This window comes from Lacerta agilis, chromosome 7 (genome assembly GCF_009819535.1).
Source record: "Lacerta agilis isolate rLacAgi1 chromosome 7, rLacAgi1.pri, whole genome shotgun sequence".
Classification (NCBI taxonomy): Eukaryota; Metazoa; Chordata; class Lepidosauria; order Squamata; family Lacertidae; genus Lacerta; species Lacerta agilis.
The window spans coordinates 67,894,701-67,919,452 of NC_046318.1; the positions used below are offsets into that span (position 1 = coordinate 67,894,701).

Consider the following 24,752-nt stretch of genomic DNA (forward strand, 5'->3'; position numbering starts at 1 on the left):
TGGTGTTCCATTGTGCCAGAAGCAGTTTAGTCATGCTGGCCACATGACCTGGAAAGCTAGCTGTGGCCAAACGCCGGCTCACTCAGCCTGAAAAGCTAGATGAGTGCTGCACCCCATAGTCGCCTTTGGGCTTAACTGTCCAGTGGTCCTTTCCCTTTCCCTTTATAAGCAGGATAGTCACCCATTACAAAAAATATGTAAGCATTTGTCAGTAATTAATGGGATTTAGTAGCAATTAATTTTATTTGGATCACAGCAATTTTTAGAATCCTTTTTTCATTTCTATTGCAGCAACACCTAAGAAATGTGCCCTTAATCAGTCTATTCCCCCAATTAATTTGCCCTCAGATTTAAATTGCTTCCCAGATCTTTAGTTATCTACCAATAGATTAAATCTTACAGTCCCAATACATAATTTTCCCAAAAGAGTGAATTGATTTCAGTTGTAAATAGTCTAGACTAGGGTCCCTGAATAATATATTTGCCAATATAATGATTATTGTTTTTTGTTGTCCAGGTGGTTATATTACTTGGGTAATTAAACTCTGGGTTTTGTACATGAAGGGTGTGTATGAATATTTGTTGAATATAAAATAATCGAAACCAGTGGAATTTGTTTCTTACGTGCTTTAAGGGAATGCTGTTTGGCTATACTCTCTACTTGACCCACTCAGTAGACAGTCTCTTAGAAAAGAAAAGAAAAAATGAACTGTTATAAAAGTGGCTTTTATGGGAAGATGTGGAGAGGCAGACATTGTCCTTTAATAAGAAAGTACATATTCAGCGCATTGGTCTGAACAATATATTTATTCCTTTTCACATTCCCACCTAGTTAGTCATATATATTATTATTTTACAGTGGGGTGGGGTTTTTTTGGGCTTTGTGAATTGTCCAGAAACTTCCTCTTATGAGGACACCTTTATAAAGTAAATGAATTCAACAGTGTGACCAGAACCACACAAACCCGCTTTCTCTGCCCCAAGTCATTGTAAGCAGAACTGGGCAAGGAATTTCCCCTGTGGTTTTAGCAGGATTTTATTAGGCTAGCCAGAACCAGGGTAGTGGTTACAGGGCAAGAATGGGGAAATGAGCAGACGGCAACTAAGAATGCCAAGTGGTCCCCATGCTCACTGATTACCTTTCCCTGAACCTACACACCCCACCCAGATGCTGTTTGCTCCAGCAGGACTCACTTTCAGTATCCCAAGTCTTAACTAAGGGCAGTGTATGACACCAGGAGGAAAATTCAATTCAATGCACACATGTATTTACCCTTTGCACCAAAGGTTATTTTCCCCACTTCATATCCATGTTTCCTGTCCTTAGCTCAGCTGCGAAACTCCTTGCATCTCTGTAGGCAACTCACAAGCTTCCTGAGCCTAATTTACCTGAAGGTGGTAAGGACGAGGGTGGGTGCTGAATGCGAATAAGTGGTAATGAACAAGGTCTTTCTATTCTTTGGTTGCGATAGGAACAGTAACTGCACCTGTATGCTGCTTTGCTTCAAGATGAGCAAAAGCGGTAACATTGACAAGTGCCAAAACCATGGCTGTGGAGTCTATGGGCCTCCAGATGTTGGGTGTCACCTGACCACTGACCAGATGTGAGGGATCTGGCCCTCCAGATGTTGCTGACCTATAAATCTCACCATCCCTGGATCCTTTGGATTGGAATAGCTAACGGCCAATTGCAAAGACCCCCTTTTGAGAGAAGGACTGTGGTCAGGAAGCTGCAGCCAATCTTGGAGGACACTGATTATTTAGATCCACCCCAATCTGGGTCTAGTCCTGGCCATGGAGCTAAGTTGCCCTTGGTTGCCTTGATGGAGAGCAGGATAGGGGGAGTGTGACTGGCACCTGCTTCTTGATCTTGATCTCTGGCATTTGATACCACCGGCAGGGAACTGGAACTGGGGGGTACTGTATTATTACATTGATTCCAATCCTACCTTCAGGACCAAGTCGGAAAGTAGCATTGGTAGAGTGCCTTTCGGCCCCCTGACCGCTGTGTTATGGGGTGCTGCAGGGGACTATCTTATCTCCAGCACTATTTCATATCTACATGAAGCTGTTCAGAGTGGCGATTAGGCATTTCAGAGCAAGGTGCTGATCACACACAGTTCTGTTTCTCCATAATACCTGAATCGGAAGAGGCCGTGTTCAGGAGGTTACTATTAATATTTAAAGCCCTTAACAACTTGGGACCAGTTTACCTACAATACCTTACCCAGCATGTGCCTACTTGACTGCTTCAATCATCTGAACTGAGACTTCTACAGGTGCTGTGTAATGCCCATTCCACAACTGTAAGAACCTGATTTAGTGTTGCATCCTGACTATTGAGATCGCTGTGCTCTTTCCGGCACCTGCTAAAAACTAACTGATTTAGACAAGCCTACCCAGATACTTAGGAAGCTGCGGTAATTTTAATCTGTTTTAGTATTTTTACTTTTGTATGTTTTAAAGTACAGTTGTACATTTTTCTTGGTTCTCTTGTTTTATCCTCTTGAGGGGGTGTGTGTTTTTTTTTGCATTCAAGTGCTGTACAAATTTCATGAAACAAACCAACAGTGGGAGGGCCTAAGGTTACCATATCTTCCATTGAGCATGGCAGCCGGTGCTGCTGGGAATTGTATTCCAAGCACATCTTGTGGCCCTCAGCCCCTGGCTACACACTGTGTAATGCCTACTAATTTCCTAACTTGAGATGAGCACCCAGATCTCTTGCAGTGAGCCACGCCCAGCTAAATCAAAGACACCAGTTCAGTTCCAACGTGCTTTACTTATAGCTTGTGATTATAAAGCATTCTTCTTCTTTTTCCTTAAAAGATTATTTAACAAGAAAAAAAAATAAGTTAGTACACATACATTTAAAATATTCCTTCATACACTTGTGTGACATCAGTACGTTCCGAGTAAGACTTCATTTACCGGTAAGACTTTGAACAGACTTCATAAAATATATTCACAATCATATTTATAAACGTTAATAACAAGATTCAAGACTTCCCCCCCCCACCCATCTACAATAACATTTCCCCCTCTCTTTTTAATTTTTGGTTTACGGTCCCCTTGTACACAGGATCAGTGGAATGCAGGGGGGCGATTACAGAATTAAAGCGCCACGAAGAAGCACAGACAGACAATACATGCAAGGCTTATGTAAGCTGCCTTTGTAAGAGTGTACTTTCCCCTCCCATCTGAAAACAATTTGGTATCACAATCCACGCATCTGACGACAGAACGAGAAGTGCTTAACATGCTTCTTTTCGAAAATAAAAAATAAAAATGCACTTGCGTTTTACATAGAGCGCCAGAAAGTCTCCATGCCACCTTCTTCTTCTTCTTCTTCTTCAGTTTCAAACAATGAACATGTTTTGAACTAAATATAGTGCAAATCAAACATTTAGGAGCAGGACGGACAGAACCCAACATTATATTCACGCAACCAGGACCACACCCCACCAGAACTCAGCCCCTTGGCACAACTGTACAGGAGAATTCCCTCTTAGGGTCGGACGCCGATGGGTACGTGGCGGAGAGAATTCAGGGCGACCAAGCAGCATCCTCGAAGCAATGCTCCGAAATTGTAGACAGGGTTAGTCCCTCCTCGCTGAGTACTGAACATCCACATTACCGTTGGCAGGATGGGAGCAGCTACGGCCAAAGCATCAACAAAGAAGCTGCTGCTCCAGTATCTTTTGACAACGCTCCTCTCGGACAACTTCGTGACATTCCCAAACCCTTCGGTGTGACAGTCTGTGAAGTCCAGTTCCTTCATGACTCTGTTTTCATAATACCTAGAATCCACAGCATCGTGTGCCGACTCCAGCGGGGATAAAAGGATAGCGGAATTCGGATCGCATGGAGTCAAGTCCATGAGCAAATCTGTGATGCTTTCGAGACCAGATCCGCCGGATTCTTTCGAAGCTGAAGAAGGGCTGATGGGGCGTCCCTCGTGCGCCTTGAATATGTTTTGAATCAGCTGCTCCATGCTTGAGCTGTACAGCAACACATCAGCCTGAACTGCCTGCTCCATTGCCAAACTATGGCTGCGGCTGTCATCTTCTTCTTTGGCGTTTGTGAGGTTTTTAACGAGATCCAAATGGTTTAAGGGGGAAGGTGTAAAGAGTTCGAGTGTGGTGTCCATCGCTGTCTCTTCAAATACATCGTTCCCATTGGTCAGGTCGTCACTAAGCAACACACCGCTATCTGCCATATCCTCCACAGAGCGGTCTTCCATGAGCATGCTGTCAGCCATTTTAGAGTAGGCCGCACTCGGAGTCAAAGACTTATCAGGTGACCCACAGACATAATCTAGGCTGTGATCCTCGTGACAAGAGCCGTTCTGTGCCATTTCCATGCTCTGGAGCAAGGTCTCCAGCTTCTTGTTCTGGATGTTGATGTCCACAAAATACTTCTGAATCCCTTTGTCTTTCTCAGCCAAGCTGTTCTTCATGGTTTCGATAACCTGCTTGAGTTGTTTGATCTCCTTCCTTGCTTCCTTCAAGGCAAGCTGGGCTTCCACCCGATGACACTCTTCTTCAATCCAGTCTTCCCTCATGCGGGCAAGTTGTGATTTGAGTTCCTTGATTTCTGTTTCTCTGAATGGAGGGCAAAACAAAACAAGGCATCACTTCCTCTGAGGAGAACCTGCCCTTTTGAGGTTACCAAGCTAAGAGGGAAAAGATATGGTGAACAAGATGCATGAAGGAAGATAGAGGTTTTCTGCTTGAATCAGACATGGTCAACTCATAGACATGGTTAACTCCTCTGGATACTGTTGGACTACAAGTCCCATCATTTCTGACAATCATGTTACCTACTCCTGTGGTAAAGAGATACCCATATATCAAGAAAATGGCTTTTATAACAACAAAACTATTATAAACTGTTTCTTGGGCCATTGATTGACTTCATGTTTAAGCAAGAATGTTATGGATGAAACCCAATGTGGTGTGAATGAAAGTCCCCTTCAATTACAACCCCCTGCAATCTCCTGCCCCCTTCTTTCAAATCAGTTCTGGAGGGTTTCTCCAAGTCTCTGGGGCAGATTGGAGGGGGTAAAATCCGTCTTGCATCAGCCCCCAGCCAGTATGGCCAATGATCCAGGAAGATGGGAACAATGTTTTGAAGGCCATCCGTGCATTCACCCAGGGTAACCAACGTGATGGACTCCTCGTTGTCAGGAATAATAATAATAATATTTATTATTTGTACCCCGCCCATCTGGCTGGATTTCCCCAGCCACTCTGGGCGGCTTCCAAAAAAAAAAAAATCAAATACATTAAAATATCACACATTAAAAGCTTCCCTAAACAGGGCTGCCTTCAGATGTCCTCTAAATGTCTGGTAGTTGTCTATCTCTTTAACATCTGAAGGGAGGGCGTTCCACAGGGCGGGTGCCACTACCGAGAAGGCCCTCTGTCTGGTTCCCTGTAGCTTTGCTTCTTGCAGTGAGGGAACCGCCAGAAGGCCCTCAGCTCTGGATCTCAGTGTCCAGGCTGAATGATGGGTTTGAATGAGAGTTGTAGTCCAACAGTATCTGCAGGGAACCACGTTGGCTACCCCAGCACTAAAGCCTCTTAATGTACATGTTAAGCGAGCTTCACTGGGGAGGGCATTTGAAATCAGGGTGCCATCACTGAAAAGGCCCTATTAGTAGAAACTCTTACCTTTCTTGCAGTCTGCTCTCAGATTCCTTCAGTTTTGTTTTCAGGTGCCTCACTGTAACTTCCTTTTGCTGCAGAGGGGTCAGATACTGCTCTGGGCTAGGTGGTTTGATGCCGTGGTTCTCTCCACAAGATGTGTATCTTGCCGGCCGCCTACAACAGAAAAATGTTGTTGTGCCTGCAAATTTTAGGTTTACATTCTGCTTACGGCAAGAACCTGTGATTTAGGTTGCAATTCTATACAGACTTACCTGGGAGTAAGTTGCACTGAAACGGCTGTTCTCTTTTTGAAGCTGTTTTAAATTGTTGAGGTTAAATAACTGTCATTACTAATGATGGATGTATTTTAAAATCTTTTTTTCTTAATGTGGTATGGCTCCTCTATTGTATTTTTGTGATTGAAAGTTGTTTTAAACTGTTTTTAATTTTGTGTTTTAATATTGCAACCCACCCTTGGTCCTTACGGTGAAGGGAGGTTACAATAAACAACAACAACAAATTTAATGGTGATGATGGTGATGATGTTACTATTTATTGGTGTGGTCAAGTTGTTTTTTAAAGGTTGCTCATGTCTGATGTTAGCCACCTTGGGATTATTGAGGAAAGGTGGAATATAAAAGTATAAACTAACTCATAATAAACAGTGCTACATCATGACATGTGAGGCTACCCTTGGAAGAGCCAGTTGGTGCAAATTGCTGAGGCTAAACTGTTCATGGGGACAGATGCCATCAACAAATATTTCAGCTGCTAAAAGCTTCCAATGTTTTACTGGGCCAGGTTCAAGGTTCTGAAAATTCAAACTTAATCCCAATATTCAGGGATGATGGGGGCTGCAGTTCAACACCTAGAGGGCAACATCCACAATCTGAGTGCCATCACCAACACACACACACCCCGGCCGCCTAAAAGGCCCTAGTAAGGGCTGTGCACTGGATCCCAAACCAAATTGGGACGATCCTGGTTAACCTGGGATTCAGGTGCATAGGACTGAGGTGGCCCCAGATCTACTTGGAACAGATCAACTCCATCAGAACGATTCAGGGCTCTCAAAGCAAGGGACAGTCTGGCAGTGAGAAGAGAGGGGATATTGAGACATGCAGGCAGCCTGCATCTACCTCCCTGCCTCGGACCATATATTTCATCAGGATATAAAGCCCCAGGATTAAACATATAGACGGGGGGGGGTGTGTGGAGAAAAGGGGACCCACGTTTCCTCTCCCTCCGCCTGACTGCATGTTTAATTAGGGTTTAAAACTCCTCTTAAACATGTGGCTAGGAGGGTGGGGGAGAAGGAAAGGCACATGTGTTAAATGATAGTAATTGAGTCAACCACCAGTCTGACACTGGAGGCAGACTGTTGACAGAATGCACCTTTTTCTGGCAGGCAGACATTGTCTCATCCACACCATTCCAGTAAGGAAACGACAAAGCAACAATTATTGCCAGGTCTTAGAAGGAGTGGCTCTGGGGGCATGGCTCCGGAGTTTGTCAGGAAGAGTGCCTGCACTTCAGAATTCACCACCACACCATTGCATGTCAACAATGCACTTCAGAATTCACCACCACACCATTGCATGTCAACAATGTAGTCATACGCCAACGCGGAAACCATAGTACAGTCTTCTGGTTGCTCGCTGTCATGAAAGAAGTGAAAACCCTTGGTGAGCAGCACATGCGCTGCCTTTTATTTTAATCCAGAAGGACCTTGGGAGTTTGATTGGCCAATGGCACAAGCAGAACTGTAACCATGGCTGCGACCCTCACATTAGGTACACAGGAGCTGCCATATGCTTGGTTAGACCATTGGTCCATCCAGCTCATACCCTCCTAGTGTCCCTATTTTCCATGCACAGTTTCAGAACTACAAAAGCCATCCTGGTTTCTGCTTTGATCCAAGAATGTCCCTATTCCCCTCACCAGTGCCGCCGCCACCAAGCTCAGGGAGGAGGATGGGCTGGAGCTTGTCTTGAGTGACAGGCTGCGAGGGAGCATCCTGTTGCCTTTCCATGGCCACCACTGCTGGCCTCCTCCCTTGGGCAGCTCGTAGCAGCTGCTGGGGGGCAGGCAGGGCGCAGGGCTGCCCTGGCCGGGAAGAAAGGGTGAGCAGAATCCAAGAAGTCTCGACCCTTTTAATTAAAAAAACGCTTTGTGCATCCACATTAAATCTTGCCTGTTTCTAAAATCTACCAAGGAATAAAACAAAATTGGGATTAAGAGGTTTTTCAGGACAGTGGAGGGTGTGTGTGCTGTGTCCCATTGGTGGTGGAAATGCTCTGCGGGGGTTGGGGGGGACAAAAAAATGGGAGGTCAAGGAGGTTCAGTGGTGGAGGAGTAAGAAATGAGTGGCGGAAGCTCTCCAGGGTTCCAGGCAGGGCACATTCCACACCCTTCCAGGAGCTGCTTGGGATTGAAGATGAGACCAAGTGCATGCAAAACAGGCATTCTACCACCGAGCTATGCCCTTCCTGGACATCGTATTTCCTGGAGCAGACTAGTACTCTAGACGAAGCAGACAGCAAGTAACACCCATTTGCCTCTAGTAAAGACATCAAGTGAAGAAGTGGCCACACAAAGGTCAGGAGGGTCACACATCAAAGGACACACCACACAATGCGACAACACCAGAGGCTCTTTTTGCAGCAGCTGCAGGTCAAGGCAATGGCAAGCAGGGTTAAATTCTATTCTGTCCCGCAACAGGGTGGTATAGAAGAAACGTTATTGCAGACTGTCGAGTTAGCAAGGAATATGCAGCGTTTTGCAAAGCTTCTTCCCTCGGAGGGAAATTAATTGGTTTGGTGGGTGCGCTGATGGTGGCGTCACTGCCACCACACCTGTTCAAATGCCTAAAGGATGTCGCTGAAATGCCTAGAGAATTTACGAGCCTGATGTACCATGTAATGAAGAAAATCTTCAGTTACAATTGGAGATTCGGATGACAGCTGAGAACGGAGGGGGGCTTAGGTGATTGGCGGGGCAGAGAGAGAGGAAAAAGCTGCGAGAAGCTCACTTGCCTCAAAATGGGGCTGTTATCACTTCCCTTGTATGAGCCTGAATTGCTGCTGCTGGCCGAAGAAGCCTCATAATTCGGGTGGGTGCTAATGGGACTCAACTGATTTTTGCACAGCATTGACAGGAAGTCCTTTTCGCGGGACGTGGTAGGAGGACTAGATCCAGACTTGTAGGACAAGGCTCCGTTATTCCGTCCGTGGGGACCCCGGCTGGAGTAGACAGCAAAAACAGTGTGTTATAGGGCACGGGGCAAAATGTACACCAGAGTTCATAGAATCACAGAATCATAGAGTTGGAAGAGACCACAAAGGCCATCCAGTCCAACCCCCTGCCAAGCAGGAAATCAGTTACAATCAGTCAGTTATATTAATCTGTTTAAAAGCCTCTTGGTTGATGGGAAAAGGTATCCCAAAATAATTGGGCAGGGTATCCATTTTTTAAATGTTGCTTTAAAAATAAAATGAAATAATAATAATTAAAATTGCATGTAGTTGTCACCACTTTCAAAGGGGTATCCTTCTACTCTACATAAGAGGGAAAGTTCATTCAAAGGCAGTGTTTGCTGGGGCACATGAACATCTTCCAAAACAGAGGTGGGGAACCTTTATGGCTCCAGATGTTGTAGAACTCAAGCTCCCAGTATCCCTGACTATTGGCCATGCTGGTTGGTGATGATGAGAGTCCCAACAACATCTGAAGTGTCCAACCTAACAGCAACGACTAGAATGCTCCTTTCTTCACAGCTACGGTATTGTTTTATCCATTTGCCCACCTATGCAGATTTAATCACCTGATTGACCAGCTAAACCTCACGCAATGAATCAGCTTAAGGTTTCTTTAATTGGGTGGTAGCTCTAATATGTATTATATACTAATAGTGCATGTTTTCTAAAAATAGATATATGCACATGCATCTTCTCCCATTCCTATGATGTAATAGCCACTAGAGATGTAATAACCGCTTCATAATATCCGCTGCATTGATGTCAAACCATAATTACAACTGCAATCCCATGCACACCTACCTTGGAGTAAGCTCTACTGAACTCCACTGGGCTTACTTCTGAGTAGATATACATAGGATGGCACAGTAAATTTCAGGCAAAGGGCTCATTATGATAGAGATTCAGCGAATCTGAATTTAACATCTCTGATTAAAGCAGCCTTTAGCTGCCTCTTAACTAGTTTGTTCAGTCCTATAAAGACCTGCAATTGCTATAGTCATCGCCAGGAAACTCAGGATACAAGTTCAATAAATCTACTGATGGAGAAATAAAAGCATTATTACTGTCCATGGAAGTAATTCAAAGGCTAAAGAAACAGAAAATAGACGTCTTAGATATATTTGAATTTACTTTCCATCTGCAGGCTTTTACCACTATGTTGTAAAATTGCTACTGTCTCAAAGCTATTTACCTTGGTTTAGATGTTCATCCTTTTATACACATCATCCTAATTTAAATGCTTTTTAAAACAACAACTTTTCTATCTACATGTTGTAAATATTGCAAAATGAATCTGGAAAATAAGAGGGCATAGCATCTGAAAACCTCACTTTCTAGGAGAACATGCTGTAAAAGCTCCATGTTTATTGTTTTACTTTCTAAGCACTTTTCACTCCTTTTTTATTATTATTTAAGAGAGCTAGCAAAATTCAAAGGATCTTCACCACTGCATCTGCTGGCACGGGATCTGCCCAATGTGGGGGGGGGGGGATACAAATTACATAGTGTAAATGGAAATTAGCAGCACGGAAAGTCTCTAAAGCAGGCTCTGTCAAACCTGTTGCTCACCTCCTACTAGAGGATGCAAAACAGACAAACAACCCAGAAACCCTTTCTTTTAAAAGGATCAAAGCCAGCAACAGCTGAGAGCAAAAGGGGGAAAGACAGAGGAAGCGCAGGAGATACACCGCAAACCACGGGGCAGAAAGATCTGAATTTAGAAAGCGTTTGAACTGGTTTTCCTTCTCTCTTTGCATGGAACACTTTATACAGACCAGATGGTGGAATGAGTTGTGCTTGCAGCAAGGCAGCGTCCCAAGGTTGTGGTTGGGTTAGCTCCACTCTGATTTGCCTATGTGGACACAATGGAAAGCTGTCATGGAAGCTGCACAGCTGTACTGTACTGATACAGTGAGCAAATCTCTCACAACTGCACCTTGCCCTTGCACAGGAACAAAAACCAAATACTGTGGGACTTCCGGCGGCTGACGCCATTATGGGTGGTCGTGGGATGCTTCGGCTGCGAAGCACCCAGTTCATCCCGGGGGTTAGGAGCCCTGCAGCCGCATAGCGGGGCTCCGGTTGGGGTGCGGGAAGAGCGTCCCGCACCCTGGGCTCCCCGGCTGTGCCCGTTGTGGCTCCGAACCCTTCCCCCGCGCCCCCTGTAAAGGGGGAGTGGGGGTGAAGGGACGACGGAGCCGGGCTATAGGGGACATGCCCCAACCGGGATGGAAATGCGGCGACAAAGCCTGTGATGAGCGTCTAAGTTCTACCTGTCATTAAGGAGCTGATAAGAACCCAGAGGCTGTGAGTAATTGATTGACTCTTTGTATTCCTGGAACGATCTGGGGGAAAGAAGAAAGGCAGCCCGCCTCCCTCCCTTCGAGTGGTGAAAGAAATTAACTCTTTAAGTGACTGCTGCTACAACAATCAATAGAAAGTACTTGGAATTTGAAAACTGAGTCTGTTGAGATCTCCCTTCGGGGGTTAACTGGGGAAAAAATATCTCCGCTTGAAGTTTTGGTCTTTATACTCCGGCTTCGGAGAAATGGCGGCGACTTGGTTTGTCGTGGGAAAAAATTGAAACAAAGGAAGGAAGAGACAGGAACTGAAATCTGATACTCACCCTCTCTCTCAAAATGCTGGACTTTGCGCTCGCACTGGTATCGTACTCTGATTTAAAGGATGAGGAAATGCTCACTGTCTTGCAGATGGAATTGCTTAATCGGAAACTACAAGTCTTGAGTGGAATTATTCATAAAAAGGATTTACTTTCCACAGAGGAGGCTTTTCAAAAGTTCTACACAATGGAATCAAGCCTTGGCAAAGAGCTGGGAAAGGCGCTTGAAGGATGGTCTGAAATGGCTGGGCAAATCCGGGAAAAGGAATTTGAAACGGGAAAACTTACAATATCCAGACTCCGAGGTGGCAGCTCGGGGTCAAGGGACATGGAATTAAGATTTTTACAAGAAGAAGGAGAAAAAGAAACGGAGGAGCCCAGAATGCAGATGAGGAACGCCCTGAGGCTCGATGCGGGGTTTGTTGTGGATGCCGCCTGGATCTGCGGACACTCAGAGGAAAACAATTGGAGATTTGGCTTTGGAGAAAGACAGAAAAAGACAATGGATAGAGGGGGAGTGGGTTGAAGTATTAAATGTATAATCTAAATGGTCTGCCATGGTATCCGAAATCGGAGTGTGAAGTCTGTTAATTACAAGTTTATTTTAAATAAGTAAGGAGATATTGAATTTTAAGTTAAAAGCAGCATGATAAAGGACAGAAGAAATAAGTTTAGCTATAAGAATATTTGGCTATGATTTAGGCTATAACGCAAAGACTGAGATAAGTATGTTTTCTTTTTCTTTTTTTTTAAGTAAAGTTAAATCTTTTTATAGAGAAAAGTTGTTAAGGAAATAGTATATTGAATTAAAACCGAAGGTGAAAAGGCGGGGGAAGTCAAACGTCAAGATTTAGAACAAGAAATTTTTTTTTTGTAAGGTTTATAAATAAGAAGAAGAATCCTGACTTTATGTGTATTTGTATTTGTTTTTGTATTTGTAGGTGTGGGGTTGGGTTTGTGTTATATTATGAAAATGCTAATAAAATTTTGTTAAAAAAAAAAAAACCAAATACTGTGGGTGTGGGTATGGGTGTGTACACACACACACACACACAGAGAGAGAGAGAGAGAGAGAGAGAGAGAGAGAGAGAGAGAGACTCTAAAAATGTGGGAGATGGAGGAAAACAGTAAAAGGGAAAAAAACAAAACCCTGTTTGCATTTTGCACACATGGTGCAGCAGAGATATTTTTGGCAAGCATAATTTGCCTTGTTGGCTCAAAGGATGTATTTGAGAAGGATATTTTATGGAGCTTGAACGAGGGGATTTTAAGGCTTGGCTCTGCGGTTTCCTCCTCTTCACTTCCTTGCTCAAATAACTTATATATATATATATATAAAAAGATCATTATAAATATCTTTAACTCAAATATTCTAGGGTAGAATTCTTTTAGGAGAAACTGCATGAAGGTGACCAAGTTACTCGTGCGAATCAAGTTAATCCAGTTCCCAGTTCCAGCAAATTTGTTTCATTACGGTATCAAGCTTCTTTCAGTGGAAGATAATTTTGTTAGAAAGCGGGAAAAGTGGATTACTATTATTATTATTATTATTATTATTATTATTATTTATTGAGTTGAATAGGATCCAAAATGCAGCAGCCTGATTGGTCCTAAAACAATAGGATTGAGATTGCAGCAGTCTGATTGGTCCGCAGGAGCCACCCAATCCAGCTCCAGGTGGAAGTGAATCCGCAACCTGATTGGCATACAGGAGTATCCTGGAATTAGCCAATCACGTGGGGCCCATTGTGTAAATAGTGTATATAAAGCAAACCTTTTGGGGGAACTGCATTCCTCACTACTATGAGCTGAATAAAGAACATGAAATTCACACTTGACTCCAAGTATATTTCATCATCATCATCATCTAAAAGAGGGGCATTTTCCAGGTATTAAGCTTTGCTAGTTTATGGCATTTTTATCCTGCCTCTCCTCTGAAGAGTTCAGGGCAATGTTCTTTTTAGCCAAATGCTCCCCACAAGCTGTGTCCCGCACACACAGTTCCAGGTATATTTAAATTATGGAGCTAGAAACCTGCAGGAGGAGGTTAGCAGGGATTGATTCTTGGGGTAAATGGCCAGTGGAAAAAGGATGGAGTATTTGCCAACCCACACTCAAAGCTGCTCAAAGTTGCCTTTCAAGTTAAAAAAATAAATTAATCCTCAGCGAGCCTCAAGGGAGTTCAGTAACTTTCACTTTGATTTTAAATTAATTACAGCTTGCAGCAGCATCCAAACTCTGGCACCTGGATAATCCTAACAGTAGTTAGTGGAAATGAGCCAACTTCAGACCATAGTCTATGAAGTCCACTTGTTTCAACTAGCTATAGTTAAGATGAACTACAGTCCAGGTGGATCTTAGGCAAGTCAATAGAAAAATTGTGGGGGGTTTTGGGGCGTTTTTGGAAAAAAAAATAATGCTCAACAACTTTTGGGGTGTCCTGGTTTTTACTTTTTGAAATATGGCAACCCTAGAAATGTGCAAGCCAAAAGGGCTTGTTTTCATAGCTGTAAGCAAGGATAGCAGCTTGTATGTTTTGAGCATATGGGAGAGTTGATGTTCGATGCATTTCCAGGGCAGAGCAAATTGTTCTCAGGAGCTGCTGTGATTAACCAGGAATGATTTATTAATTATAGAATGTTCTGTAATGAACTAGAAATAGTCATATTCTGCACAACTTTGCCATAGTGGGGGTATATATAAAAACACGCCATACGTACATGCTTTTAATTAAGACTTGGTTGCTAGTAGGGTTGGGCGATGTATTGATATATTGTCCAAAACCGGTTGGAAGTTCATATAATGATATCAGTGTCATAGTTTTTGACCTGGCAATATATTGTGAATCATGATATTATAATAATAATAATAATAATAATAATAATAATAATAATAATAATAATAATATATTTATACCCCGCCAATCTGGCTGGGTTTCCCCAGCCACTCTGGGCGGCTTCCAACAGAACATTAAAATGCAATAATCTATTAAACATTAAAAGCCTCCCTAAACAGGGCTGCCTTCAGATGTCTTCTAAAAGTCTGGTAGTTGTTTTTCTCTTTGACATCTGGTGGGAGGGTGTTCCACAGGGCGGGTGCCACTACCAAGATGGCCCTCTGCCTGGTTCCCTGTAACTTGGCTTCTCGTAGTGAAGGAACCGCCAGAAGGCCCTCGGAGCTGGACCTCAGTGTCCGGGCAGAACAATGGAAGTGGAGACGCTCCTTCAGGTATACTGGGCCAAGGCTGTTTAGGGCTTTAAAGGTCAGCACCAACACTTTGAATTGTGCTCGGAAACATACTGGGAGTCAATGTACCAGTAGGTCTTTCAAGACTGGTGTTATGTGCGTTAGGGCTGGGTGATATATCATCCAAAACCAGTTTCAAGTCCATATCATGATATTGGTTTCATCATTTTTGACTTGGCAATATATTGTGATTGTGCTATGCAAAAATCACAATGTGGGGGAAACCGTGCAGACAGTCAATGCTTCTACATTGCTCCATCCTTATTTCAGACATCGTAATATATCAGTATATTGCAATGTTTAGCTGGTGATATATCACAAAGCTGAAAATCAGATATCGCCCAACCCTACTTACTAGATCATGATCTCATGATACACACACGGAGACTCCGCACTGCAGAATGTAGTAAATTGCCCTAAGTGAAGTCTGCCATAAAGCAGTACTGCTGCAAAAGAAGCTGCAGTGCCCATCTACTCTGTTGCTACTGCTTTTCCAAATCTTGTATCTTCTCGTTTAAGTTTGAACTCCCTCCTCCTTGGCCCAATACCATCCAGGGTCTCTGTATCCCTAGGCCCTTCTTGTTTCTCCTAGTCCTCCTCTAGCCCTTTCCAGATGGCCTGACCCTCTGACTCTGCCAGAGTCTCTTCTCCCTGCTCTGTGACACAAGGCAAGTTCAGCCAATCATCAGAGGCTCCTGTAGCCTTTAGTGGGCAACAACAGAGGTATTACACCAGTCTCACAACTTTTCAACCGACTGCAAAGCCCATGCCGCACTGGCAAAACATTACTGCCAAAAATGTGTGCTGACCAGAGAGGACGAAGGTTAATTGCTTTGACAGGGTACAGTTAAGGGACTGTACGTCCAGCTGCTTCCCTAGTTTTGAATCCTAATTGTGTGTTTTTTATCTGCTTTGCTGGCTTGCAAAATGGAATGTGTTGAATACTGAGGAACAGCCTCTTTTGTGGCATACTTAAAACATTTAGATCAGGTATGGGGAACCTGGAATCCTCTAACTCCCATCATTCCCGACCACTGACCCATTCTGGCTGGAGGTCATAAGTGTAGAGTTCCACAACATCTAGAGGGCAACATGTTGCCTATCCCTCATGTAGAGATTTGCCTGGCTGCCACCTTACTGTCTTTTAGACAGAAGTAGAAAATTTTTTATCCAACCAAATATGATGCTACGTTCCACTGCTGTTTTTAAATGACTTCTCCCTTTTACGATATGCTATTAGAGGTACTGTATCTTCTCTCCCTATCCTTTAGCCAGTTGTCTGCTGCTGAGCAACATTCAACAGGTATTGATTCCCCACATGATGGTATTAAGCCAGACATGTCCAAAGTCCGTTTCGGGGGCCTAATCCGGCCCACCGGTCAGTTTAATCTGGCGCCTGTGGCAGTCTATCTCAACTTGGGTCCTTTGGTCGGCCCTCACACATGTTCATTTCATCAAATCCGGCCCTCTTTGAAAAAAGTTTGGGCACCCCTGGAAGCCATATCTCTGCATTAGCCCTCACCTAGATGTCAGATTCTGTTTTGTACCACAAAACACATCTGCAAACACACGAGGAGACAGAAATGAATTGGGGGAGAGCTCCTGGTCAACCTCCTCCTCCAACTTCTGTCCTCCACACCCAAACCAAAACAAGCCGATCTTCAACAGAAGCTACATTCACAGGCTGGAAGTTGGGCAAAGATGTTGTTGCGTACTTGCGAGAAAAGGATGACCTCTTGCTTCCAGCAGCAGACATGTGGACTTCAGGAGCTGAGATGCTGCCTGTACTGCTTGAGGAGCTAAAATCAGCTTCGCTTCCTGGAAAAGGAAAGGGAAGAGTAAATGTCTGATGGAAACCGTAGCTCAAAGATTGATGTGGTGAATCACTTCCATCCTTTCTTGCCTCTCCCACTGGAATTTGGAAACCAAGCCTGCAGTTTGGCAAAACGTTAAGGGTGGATCCGTTTCAGCTTCTGCACATTTCCTCAAAACTGATGAGCCAAGAAAAAGGATGCAAACCTTATTCTGGAGTTTTAAAAGCTTGGCTATTACCATATAGACATTTTGAAACAGCCGAGATCTACTTTTCCACCAGGTCTACAGTAAATATAGGCTGACTCATTTCCTTTATTATTTGAAGTATACCACTTCTCCAAAAAAGAAAAGAAAAGTCCACAGTGGTTTACAAATACAAGTTTAAAACACATAAGACCAATAAGAAACAAAAGTACACAAGAAGAAATATCAAAATTCATCCACCAAGACAGACTGAGGGCCTTTTACCATCTGAGTCCTCCACACCAACTAGAGTTTGGGTAAACCTTGTTATTAGACTACTGCAGTGCAGTGTACATGGGGGCTGCCTCTGAAGACTGTTCAGAAACTCCAACTAGCTCAAAGTACAGCTACATACTTCTGGGCAAGACTGCTTGGTGAAACACCTAACACCTCTCACCAGTTCTACACAATCTTCCCTAGTCCATGTATTTCCTTCTTTCTTTTAGCCATTTATTTAACCAAAAAACAAAAGCAAACAAAAAAGAGGGAAGAAACATTTTTTTTATAAATACAATTAATGTAGCTCAGTTGGTAAAGGGACCCCTGACCATTAGGTCCAGTTGCGGACGACTCTGGGGTTGCGGTGCTCATCTCACTTTACTGGCCGAGGGAGCCGGCGTACAGCTTCCAGGTCATGTGGCCAGCATGACTAAGCTGCTTCTGGCAAACCAGAGCAGTGCACAGAAATGCCGTTCACCTTCCCGCAGGAGAGGTACCTATTTATCTACTTGTACTTTGACGTGCTTTCGAACTGCTAGGTTGGCAGGAGCAGGGACCGAGCAATGGGAGCTCACCCCACTGCAGGGATTCGAACTACCAACCTTCTGATCGGCAAGCCCTAGGCTCTGTGGTTTAATCCACAGCACCATCCACGTCCCTGCTCAGTTGGTAGGGTATGAGACTCTTAATCTCAGAGTCGTGGGTTTGATCCCCATGTTGGACAAAAAGATTCCTGCATTGCAGGGGGTTGGACTCGATTACCCTTCCAACTCTATGATTCTATGATACTAAGAAGGAATAAGATGCTGAATATGTTCCAAGGTGTGAAGTAATTTGTTGGTGCAGATTCCATTCATTTTGGCAGGAGCAGCACTAACCAACTGTCTTGCTGGATCAGTTTCAGAAAATACCTGAGACATGCTGCTAGATGGCTTGTTATCTGCAAATGCAATAGGTGCAATCCAGTTCAGAGTTATATTCACACTACAGGGCCACTGGGAACACTGCCATTGCTATAAAACAGAGATGGGGAGCCTCCGGCCTGCATTTGAGGATAGAGAGGGATCTGTCAGAGTGAAGAAACTAGTCTACTGTATGAAAGGTAGAGTCGTTGCCCAACCCACTTTTGTCTCTGGCTCCACCCACCACCAGTTTGTGGCCCAAGGAAGGCTGCCAGGAAGGGAACGTGGCCCTCACTCTCAAAAGGGTTCTCGTCCCTGTGTGGCAAAAAGATTTGCAACCAGTGCCTCAACATTGGACAGGGCAAAAGGGAAATGTTCTGAGGGCATGCCAAGAGAGGCTGTGGGTCTGCAGCATCCCAAGTTCATCTCTTCCCTCAGCCCCCAACACATAAACACTGGAAAGTAATGAAGGCCAGCCCTGGGGTCTGTGTGGTTTAATTCCCTCCCATTGGAACAAATAAGGGGAAAACTGGTTTAAAAAAAACAAAACCAACCAACCAACCAGCCAACCAACCAACCAACCAACCCAGAAGGGCATATGAAAAAGGGGTCAATCTGCCTTTAGCTCTTCCTCCTCCTCTCACTTCTGGATTGCTCTGTCCTATATGATTGCTGAGAAGTAAGAAAATCCCACAGCGTTCCCACTTTCATGCAACAGCACCTGGGATCTGCATACCCTCCGACACGTTGCAGAGAAAAATCGGGGCGTGCGTCTTTTGGGGCTGTGCTCTCGTGGAAGCCAGATGACTAGCACGAGATCGTGGCCCCCCAAAATGGACATCTTTGAAGGGTGTGCTCTGGTGGCAGCCGAAACGGGACGTCCCAGGATCCAGTCACAAGCCAGATGGCTTCTATAATTCTGGGGTGTCCCGCTGAAAGCGGGACAGTTGAGGGGTATGGGTTTTGAGCTTTAAATCTCACTTACTTTGGTAGGGTTTTAAACATACATAAAGATGTACTTCAGGGATAGGGAACCTGTGGCCCTCCAGATATTGTTGAAATGACAAACACCTTCATCTCTGGCTGTAGGCCATTTTGGCTGGGAGATAGAGTCTGAAAACATCTAGAGGGACACAGGGTCCCCCATTTCTGGTGTACCTGATAGAAGAAGTAGTTCTAGTCCCCCCCCCCTCAATTCTCCATCTTTAGACTTATTATGACATTTTAAATATGGACATGGTGTCTTCTACAACAATGTGTGTGGGGTGAATGTATTGTGGGGCCAAAAGGAGAGTTCAACAAAGGAGATGAGAAAAAAAATGGAAGTAAACAGACGAGCTGTAAAACCATGCTCCGGGTCAACCTTTTCCACCTACTAAAATAAACAGCAGGTTGTGTGGAGTGCTTATGGCACCGGTTACATATTTTTGTTGGCTCAATGTCATCACAGCTAAGTGAAGGGGAAAGAGGAAGCTGCTGTACTTCCAGACAGTATTGCTGTCCCAGGGACTGCGTCTCATTCATGTCTAATTCCAAACTGCAACAGAGATTGGACGGCAGGCAAATCTCCCTGCTAGGGATAAACACTATGAACAGAGGTTCCTGCATGAAATCGCAAATTGTCACTCTGTTGAAACTGAGCAGGTCTCTTCTGCGGACCACAACTGGAGAGGGTGTGTGCTACCTTCAACTTTGTTGCACGACGGCCTCGCTTGCCAGTTTCAAGTAGGTAGCTGCTGCAAGCATATAAGGACATTTTAACAGTAACAGATGTACTTAGGAGCTATTCCAAGCCATTTCAAGCCAAGTACTGTTGTAGCTGGGCTGTATGCCGACAAGTTAATAAATAATCTGGTCCCATTCCCCCCCCCCCTTTTCTTTTTAAAGAGCTGAGCACTTGGAACTAGAAATGAGTGAATCTGTCAGGTTTAGTTTAATCTTGGTTCCTCATCCCTCCCACCCCCCCAACCTTAAGTTCAGTTCTCTGCATTTCCACATCAGTTTGTGATATATATATATTTAAGTCCTCATTCATCAGCGTTTTGTTGCGAATTGCTCCTAATAAACACTTTTTTTGCAAAGCAATTTACATATGTATGTATGAATCATAGAGTTGGAAGAGACCACAAGGGCCATCCAGTCCAACCCCCTGCCAAGCAGGAAACACCATCAAAGCATTCCTAATATGTATGTATGTACAGGTGAAGCTCGAAAAATTAGAATATTGTAGAAAAGTCCATTTATGTAAGCAATTGTTTTCATTAGCTACTGGAGTTTAATATAGGAGATAGACTCATGACATGCAAACGAGATATGTCAAGCCTTTATTTGTTATAATTGTGATGATTATGGCATACAGCTGATGAAAACCCCAAAGTTGAAATTGTTTATTTGGGGTTCTCATCAGCTGTACACCATAATCATAATTATAACAAATAAAGGCTTGACATATCTTGCTTTGCATGTCACAGGTCTATCTCATATATCAGTTTCATCTTTTAAGTTGAATTACTGAAAGAAATGAACCTTTCCACAATATTCTAATTTTTCGAGTTTCACCTGTATGTTACTGAAACTGAATGAAGTTGAACAGAGTGAAGTAGTGTCTGCGATTGCAGGTGGTTGAAGACCTTTGACTATTTCTGTAGCAGAGTCCCTGTCTCTAGCCTCCAAGAGGCATCAAACCAAAGGGAGCTTCTTAGCCACTGTGTGCTCCAAACACTGGAAGCACTGGGTGCTTATGTTTCAATTTAAGTTACTTCAAAAGAAGATATCGGAACACTCCAAATCATTGCCCATGTGCAGGCACAGAAAATAGTAGATCTAGCTGAAAGGCATGGAGAAACTATTGCAAGGCAACCCATATTATTATTATTATTGTTATTATTGTTATTATTATTATTTATTATATAACGGTATAATTAGGTTGCAAGATCTTGGAAGGGGCGCAGCTGAGAGAGGACATGGCTATGGCTATCATGAATTGATCCTGCACTTCTGAATTTGCCACTACTGTACATCCCTGATCTCCTCTCTATTGGTATTCCACCATCTCTCTCTGCTTAGCTCGACCCTAATTCCCATTCTCTGCTCATTTTATATTGTCTCAAAGAAAGAACACAGAAATTGGCATTTTTATATTTGGTGGCAAACCCAATACGCCATCCCACCCAGACACCCACTCACGAAAGGCAACTTTCAGCTTCTACATCTCTAGACTCATCATTTCACAGTATTTTAATATTCACCAGTGGCTCCTTCAACACAGAGAGGTGATCTCCGAAATGGAAGATACCCGAAACAGTGTCTATTTCATTGCTTACATTTCAGGGGGTGTATTTACTTAAGCTTTCAGAAAAAGGTGAAAGTATATCACTGTACAAAAAAAACCCACAAAAAAACAAGAGCACATTTTGCAGAGAGATGTGTGTATTTTATGCCTTCTGTGGAGTATAGTTTTGTGCAGGCGTATCCATGGAGACAGATCCTTTAATAACTCCTCAAGTTAGCAGGTCAAGTAAGCAAAGCTATCCAGCTCCATGGCAACAGACTTGAGACGAACGGGGAGCCTATCAGCAAATGAGCAGCATCTCCTTCTCTCTGGGGAATCTGCACAGCACATTATCGCGATGCGCAGGCTGGCTTACCAAAAGGGGCACTACCCATTTCAAGAAGGTGCAAAGGGAAACAAAGGACTGAACAGGAAGCCACTGCCTTAAGGCTCACAGCGTGTAAGGACCCAGACAATGCTGTTTGTTAGGAGCAACTGGTGGTAGACGCAGCATCATTCTGCAAAATACAGTAACTGGGAGGAGGCAAATTGATGTTAGAAAATGCATATAGCTCTGGATAACTGTCCATCTCATCTTAGAGTCCTTCTTCACTTGGGGCTTGTTCTGTTGCCTTTAGGACCAATGTCATTCCATCTAGCAAGACATACCCCTAAGGGTGGCCACTTATGTAGCAGCAGTTAAAAAAGCAGGGGAAGTAAAAGGGGGACAGAAATTTGCATACAATTTGCCTATGCTAATTTATATCTACATAGGTACATAAGGCGCTGCCTTATATTGAGGCTGACCTTTGCTCTATCTAGATCAGTATCACCCAGGATGTCAGACAGGGTCCCCCCCCCCATGGTCATAGAATCATAGAGTTGGAAGAGACCACAAGGGCCATCCAGTCCAACGCCCTGCCCAGCAGGAAACACCATCAAAGCATTCCTGGCAGATGGCTGTCAAGCCTCTGCTTAAAGACCTCCAAAGACTCCACCACACTCCTTGGCAGCAAATTCCACTGTCGAACAGCTCTCACTGTCAGGAAGTTCTTCCTAATGTTTAGGTGGAATCTTCTTTCTTCTGGTTTGAATCCATTGCCCCGTGTCCGCTTCTCTGGAGCAGCAGAAAACAACCTTTCACCATCCTCTATATGACATCCTTTTATATATTTGAACATGGCTATCATATCACCCCTTAACCTTCTCTTCTCCAGGCTAACTATATCCAGCTCCCTAAGCCGTTCCTCATAAGGCATCGTTTCCAGGCCTTTGACCATTTTGGTTGCCCTCTTCTGGACACGTTCCAGCTTGTCAGTATCCTTCTTGAACTGTGGTGCCCAGAACTGGACACAGTATTCCAGGTGAGGTCTGACCAGAGCAGAATATAGTGGTACTATTACTTCCCTTGATCTAGACTACTTGGAGATGCTAGGGATTGAGCCTGGGGCATTATTCACACAAAGCAGGGGCTCTACCCCTGAGCTATGGCCCACGCCCCCAGAAAGATGCAGCTGTATGGTATATAGATGCAACTCTAGGAATTGTGTCTATGGTATATAAGGGATTTTATCAAGAATGGATTGTATATGGTTTAAGCAATAGTCTGGAGGCAGAATTAAAGGGAATCAGACCTTGCACGTGGGAAGCTACACAAAATTTATAATTGACTATGTAATTGATTTGTATTTGAATTGGTATTGCTATTTGGTATTAATATAATATGGCACATATTGGATTTTTGTAATTGAAAATTAATAAAAATTATTTAACATAAAAAATAGAGATTGTGCTTGTAATTTAAATAGAAGAAGAAGAAGAGTTTGGATTTGATATGCCGCTTTAGCACTACTCAAAGGAGGCTAACATCCTCCTTTCCCTTCCTCCCCCACAACAAACACTCTGTGAGGTGAGTGGGGCTGAGAGACATCAAAGAAGTGTAACTAGCCCAAGGTCACCCAGCAGCTGCATGTGGAGGAGCGGAGACACAAACCCGGTTCACCAGATTACGAGTCTACCGCTCTTAACCACTACACCACACTGGCTCTCATGCAATTCATCTCTCCATTGGGGGAAAGACTGAAGCAGGTGGGTGATGTGCCTGCTCAGTGTGCTGTCAAGGTGCTTAGTATTGGTAGACACATTCTTCTGGTTCTACATCAGAGGTGGACCAGGTAACCCTTCAGGTAGAGGACTGTCCTCTGTAAATTAGGCCACATGGCTACCCTAGTACCAATCCTGTCACGTATTGCCACACGTGTATATTTGGAGCCTAACTTCTATTGGGGAAAGAGAAGACAAGCTGTTGAGCATCCTGGAGGCAACAGCCAAAAAGCAGAACTGAAAAAAGTGGTGTCCTTGAATTGAAACAAGGGGGTTCACATTTCACCTTCAATGCGTGGAAATGAAAGCAGGGCCAACATTTTTTCTGCTCAAGAACAAATGAAGTGGAACACACACACACACAAAACCTCTTAAAAAAGCACAACTTTCTCCGTGTCAATGGTGAAACAGCATAACCCTATCTTCAAAATCTAATCTCCAGTAAGAATGGACTAAGCAGCATTTTGACTTTGACAATAGGTCAATGCATAACTGTTATCCCAAAAGCCACTCAACCATTCCCATGACAAAGGCACTATTCAACTTAGCACATTCTGTATCTGTGTCCGAACAGCAAACACATTATTCCCCCCAATTTGCTGATCTTTGCAGCAAACTGAGAACAAAGAGCAGCAATCCAAGCAAAACATTGCAAATGTCATTTTTATAAAACACTTTGCCAAGCAAAGTGTTTTCCTCCAAGAACAGAATATTATACTTTTGGATGAATGTGAAGTATCATGCCTTGCGTGACTTCCTACGGATCACAAGCTTTTCCTGCAAAGTCATGTCTGCGTCTCTTAAACAGGGAAGCATTAAATGCCAATCAGTGTGCTTTAAAGTGATCGATCAACTTTCTCATAATTTTTTTCATTCTGGTTGGAGAGGCCAATGGAGCTGTAGCACCAAACCATGTCTCAAACACACACCTCAAAGTCCAAATCCTAATACATCAGATGTGGGTAAGCTTTAGCCCTCCAAATATTGCTGAACTGCAACTCCCATCATCCCAAGCCATTAGCCACATTTCCTGGGGCTGATGGGAGCTGTAGTTCAGCAACATCTAGAATTTCCCCACACCTGTAGCAGAGGGAGAAGGCTGTGATGCAATGCAATGCAACTGAGCTGAATGGGACTAACTTCTCTGCAGACAAGGATAGCATTGTGCTGTAAATCTCAAGTAATTCTGGGTTAATCACACATTGATTGACTTTGCGCTGAATAGTGTGAAGCCAAGAAGAAAAGCCATTAAAAATAGGACCCAGGCATTTGGTGTAGTGCTAAGTCAGGGTCCCATCAGTGCCAGGGGCGGAGGAAGGGGGTGTGGTAGGGGCGGTTCTCCCCAGGTGTCACCACTGAGGGAGGTGACAAAATGGCGGGTGGCACTCACCGCGGGGCCTACAGTACGCCTGAGCCACACGTCTC

At 43.9% G+C, this 24,752-nt stretch overlaps 1 protein-coding gene across 4 annotated transcripts in view; it reads right to left on the reverse strand.

Annotated features, from left to right (window-relative positions):
- Nucleotides 1-3,315: 3,315 nt before the first annotated feature.
- Nucleotides 3,316-24,752, reverse strand: part of SYBU (syntabulin) — a 43,415-nt gene continuing 21,978 nt past the window's right edge. For 2 of the 4 annotated variants that reach the window (XM_033155759.1, XM_033155762.1), the window contains 4 exons: nucleotides 16,490-16,592; nucleotides 8,687-8,893; nucleotides 5,676-5,825; nucleotides 3,316-4,604 (listed from right to left, as the gene is read on the reverse strand). In XM_033155759.1, coding sequence (XP_033011650.1) covers nucleotides 3,509-4,604; nucleotides 5,676-5,825; nucleotides 8,687-8,893; nucleotides 16,490-16,592 — 1,556 coding nt within the window. In that variant the 3' untranslated portion in view covers nucleotides 3,316-3,508. The remainder of the gene's footprint in view (nucleotides 4,605-5,675; nucleotides 5,826-8,686; nucleotides 8,894-16,489; nucleotides 16,593-24,752) is intronic. The other 2 variants (XM_033155761.1, XM_033155763.1) reach the window with 2 other exon arrangements.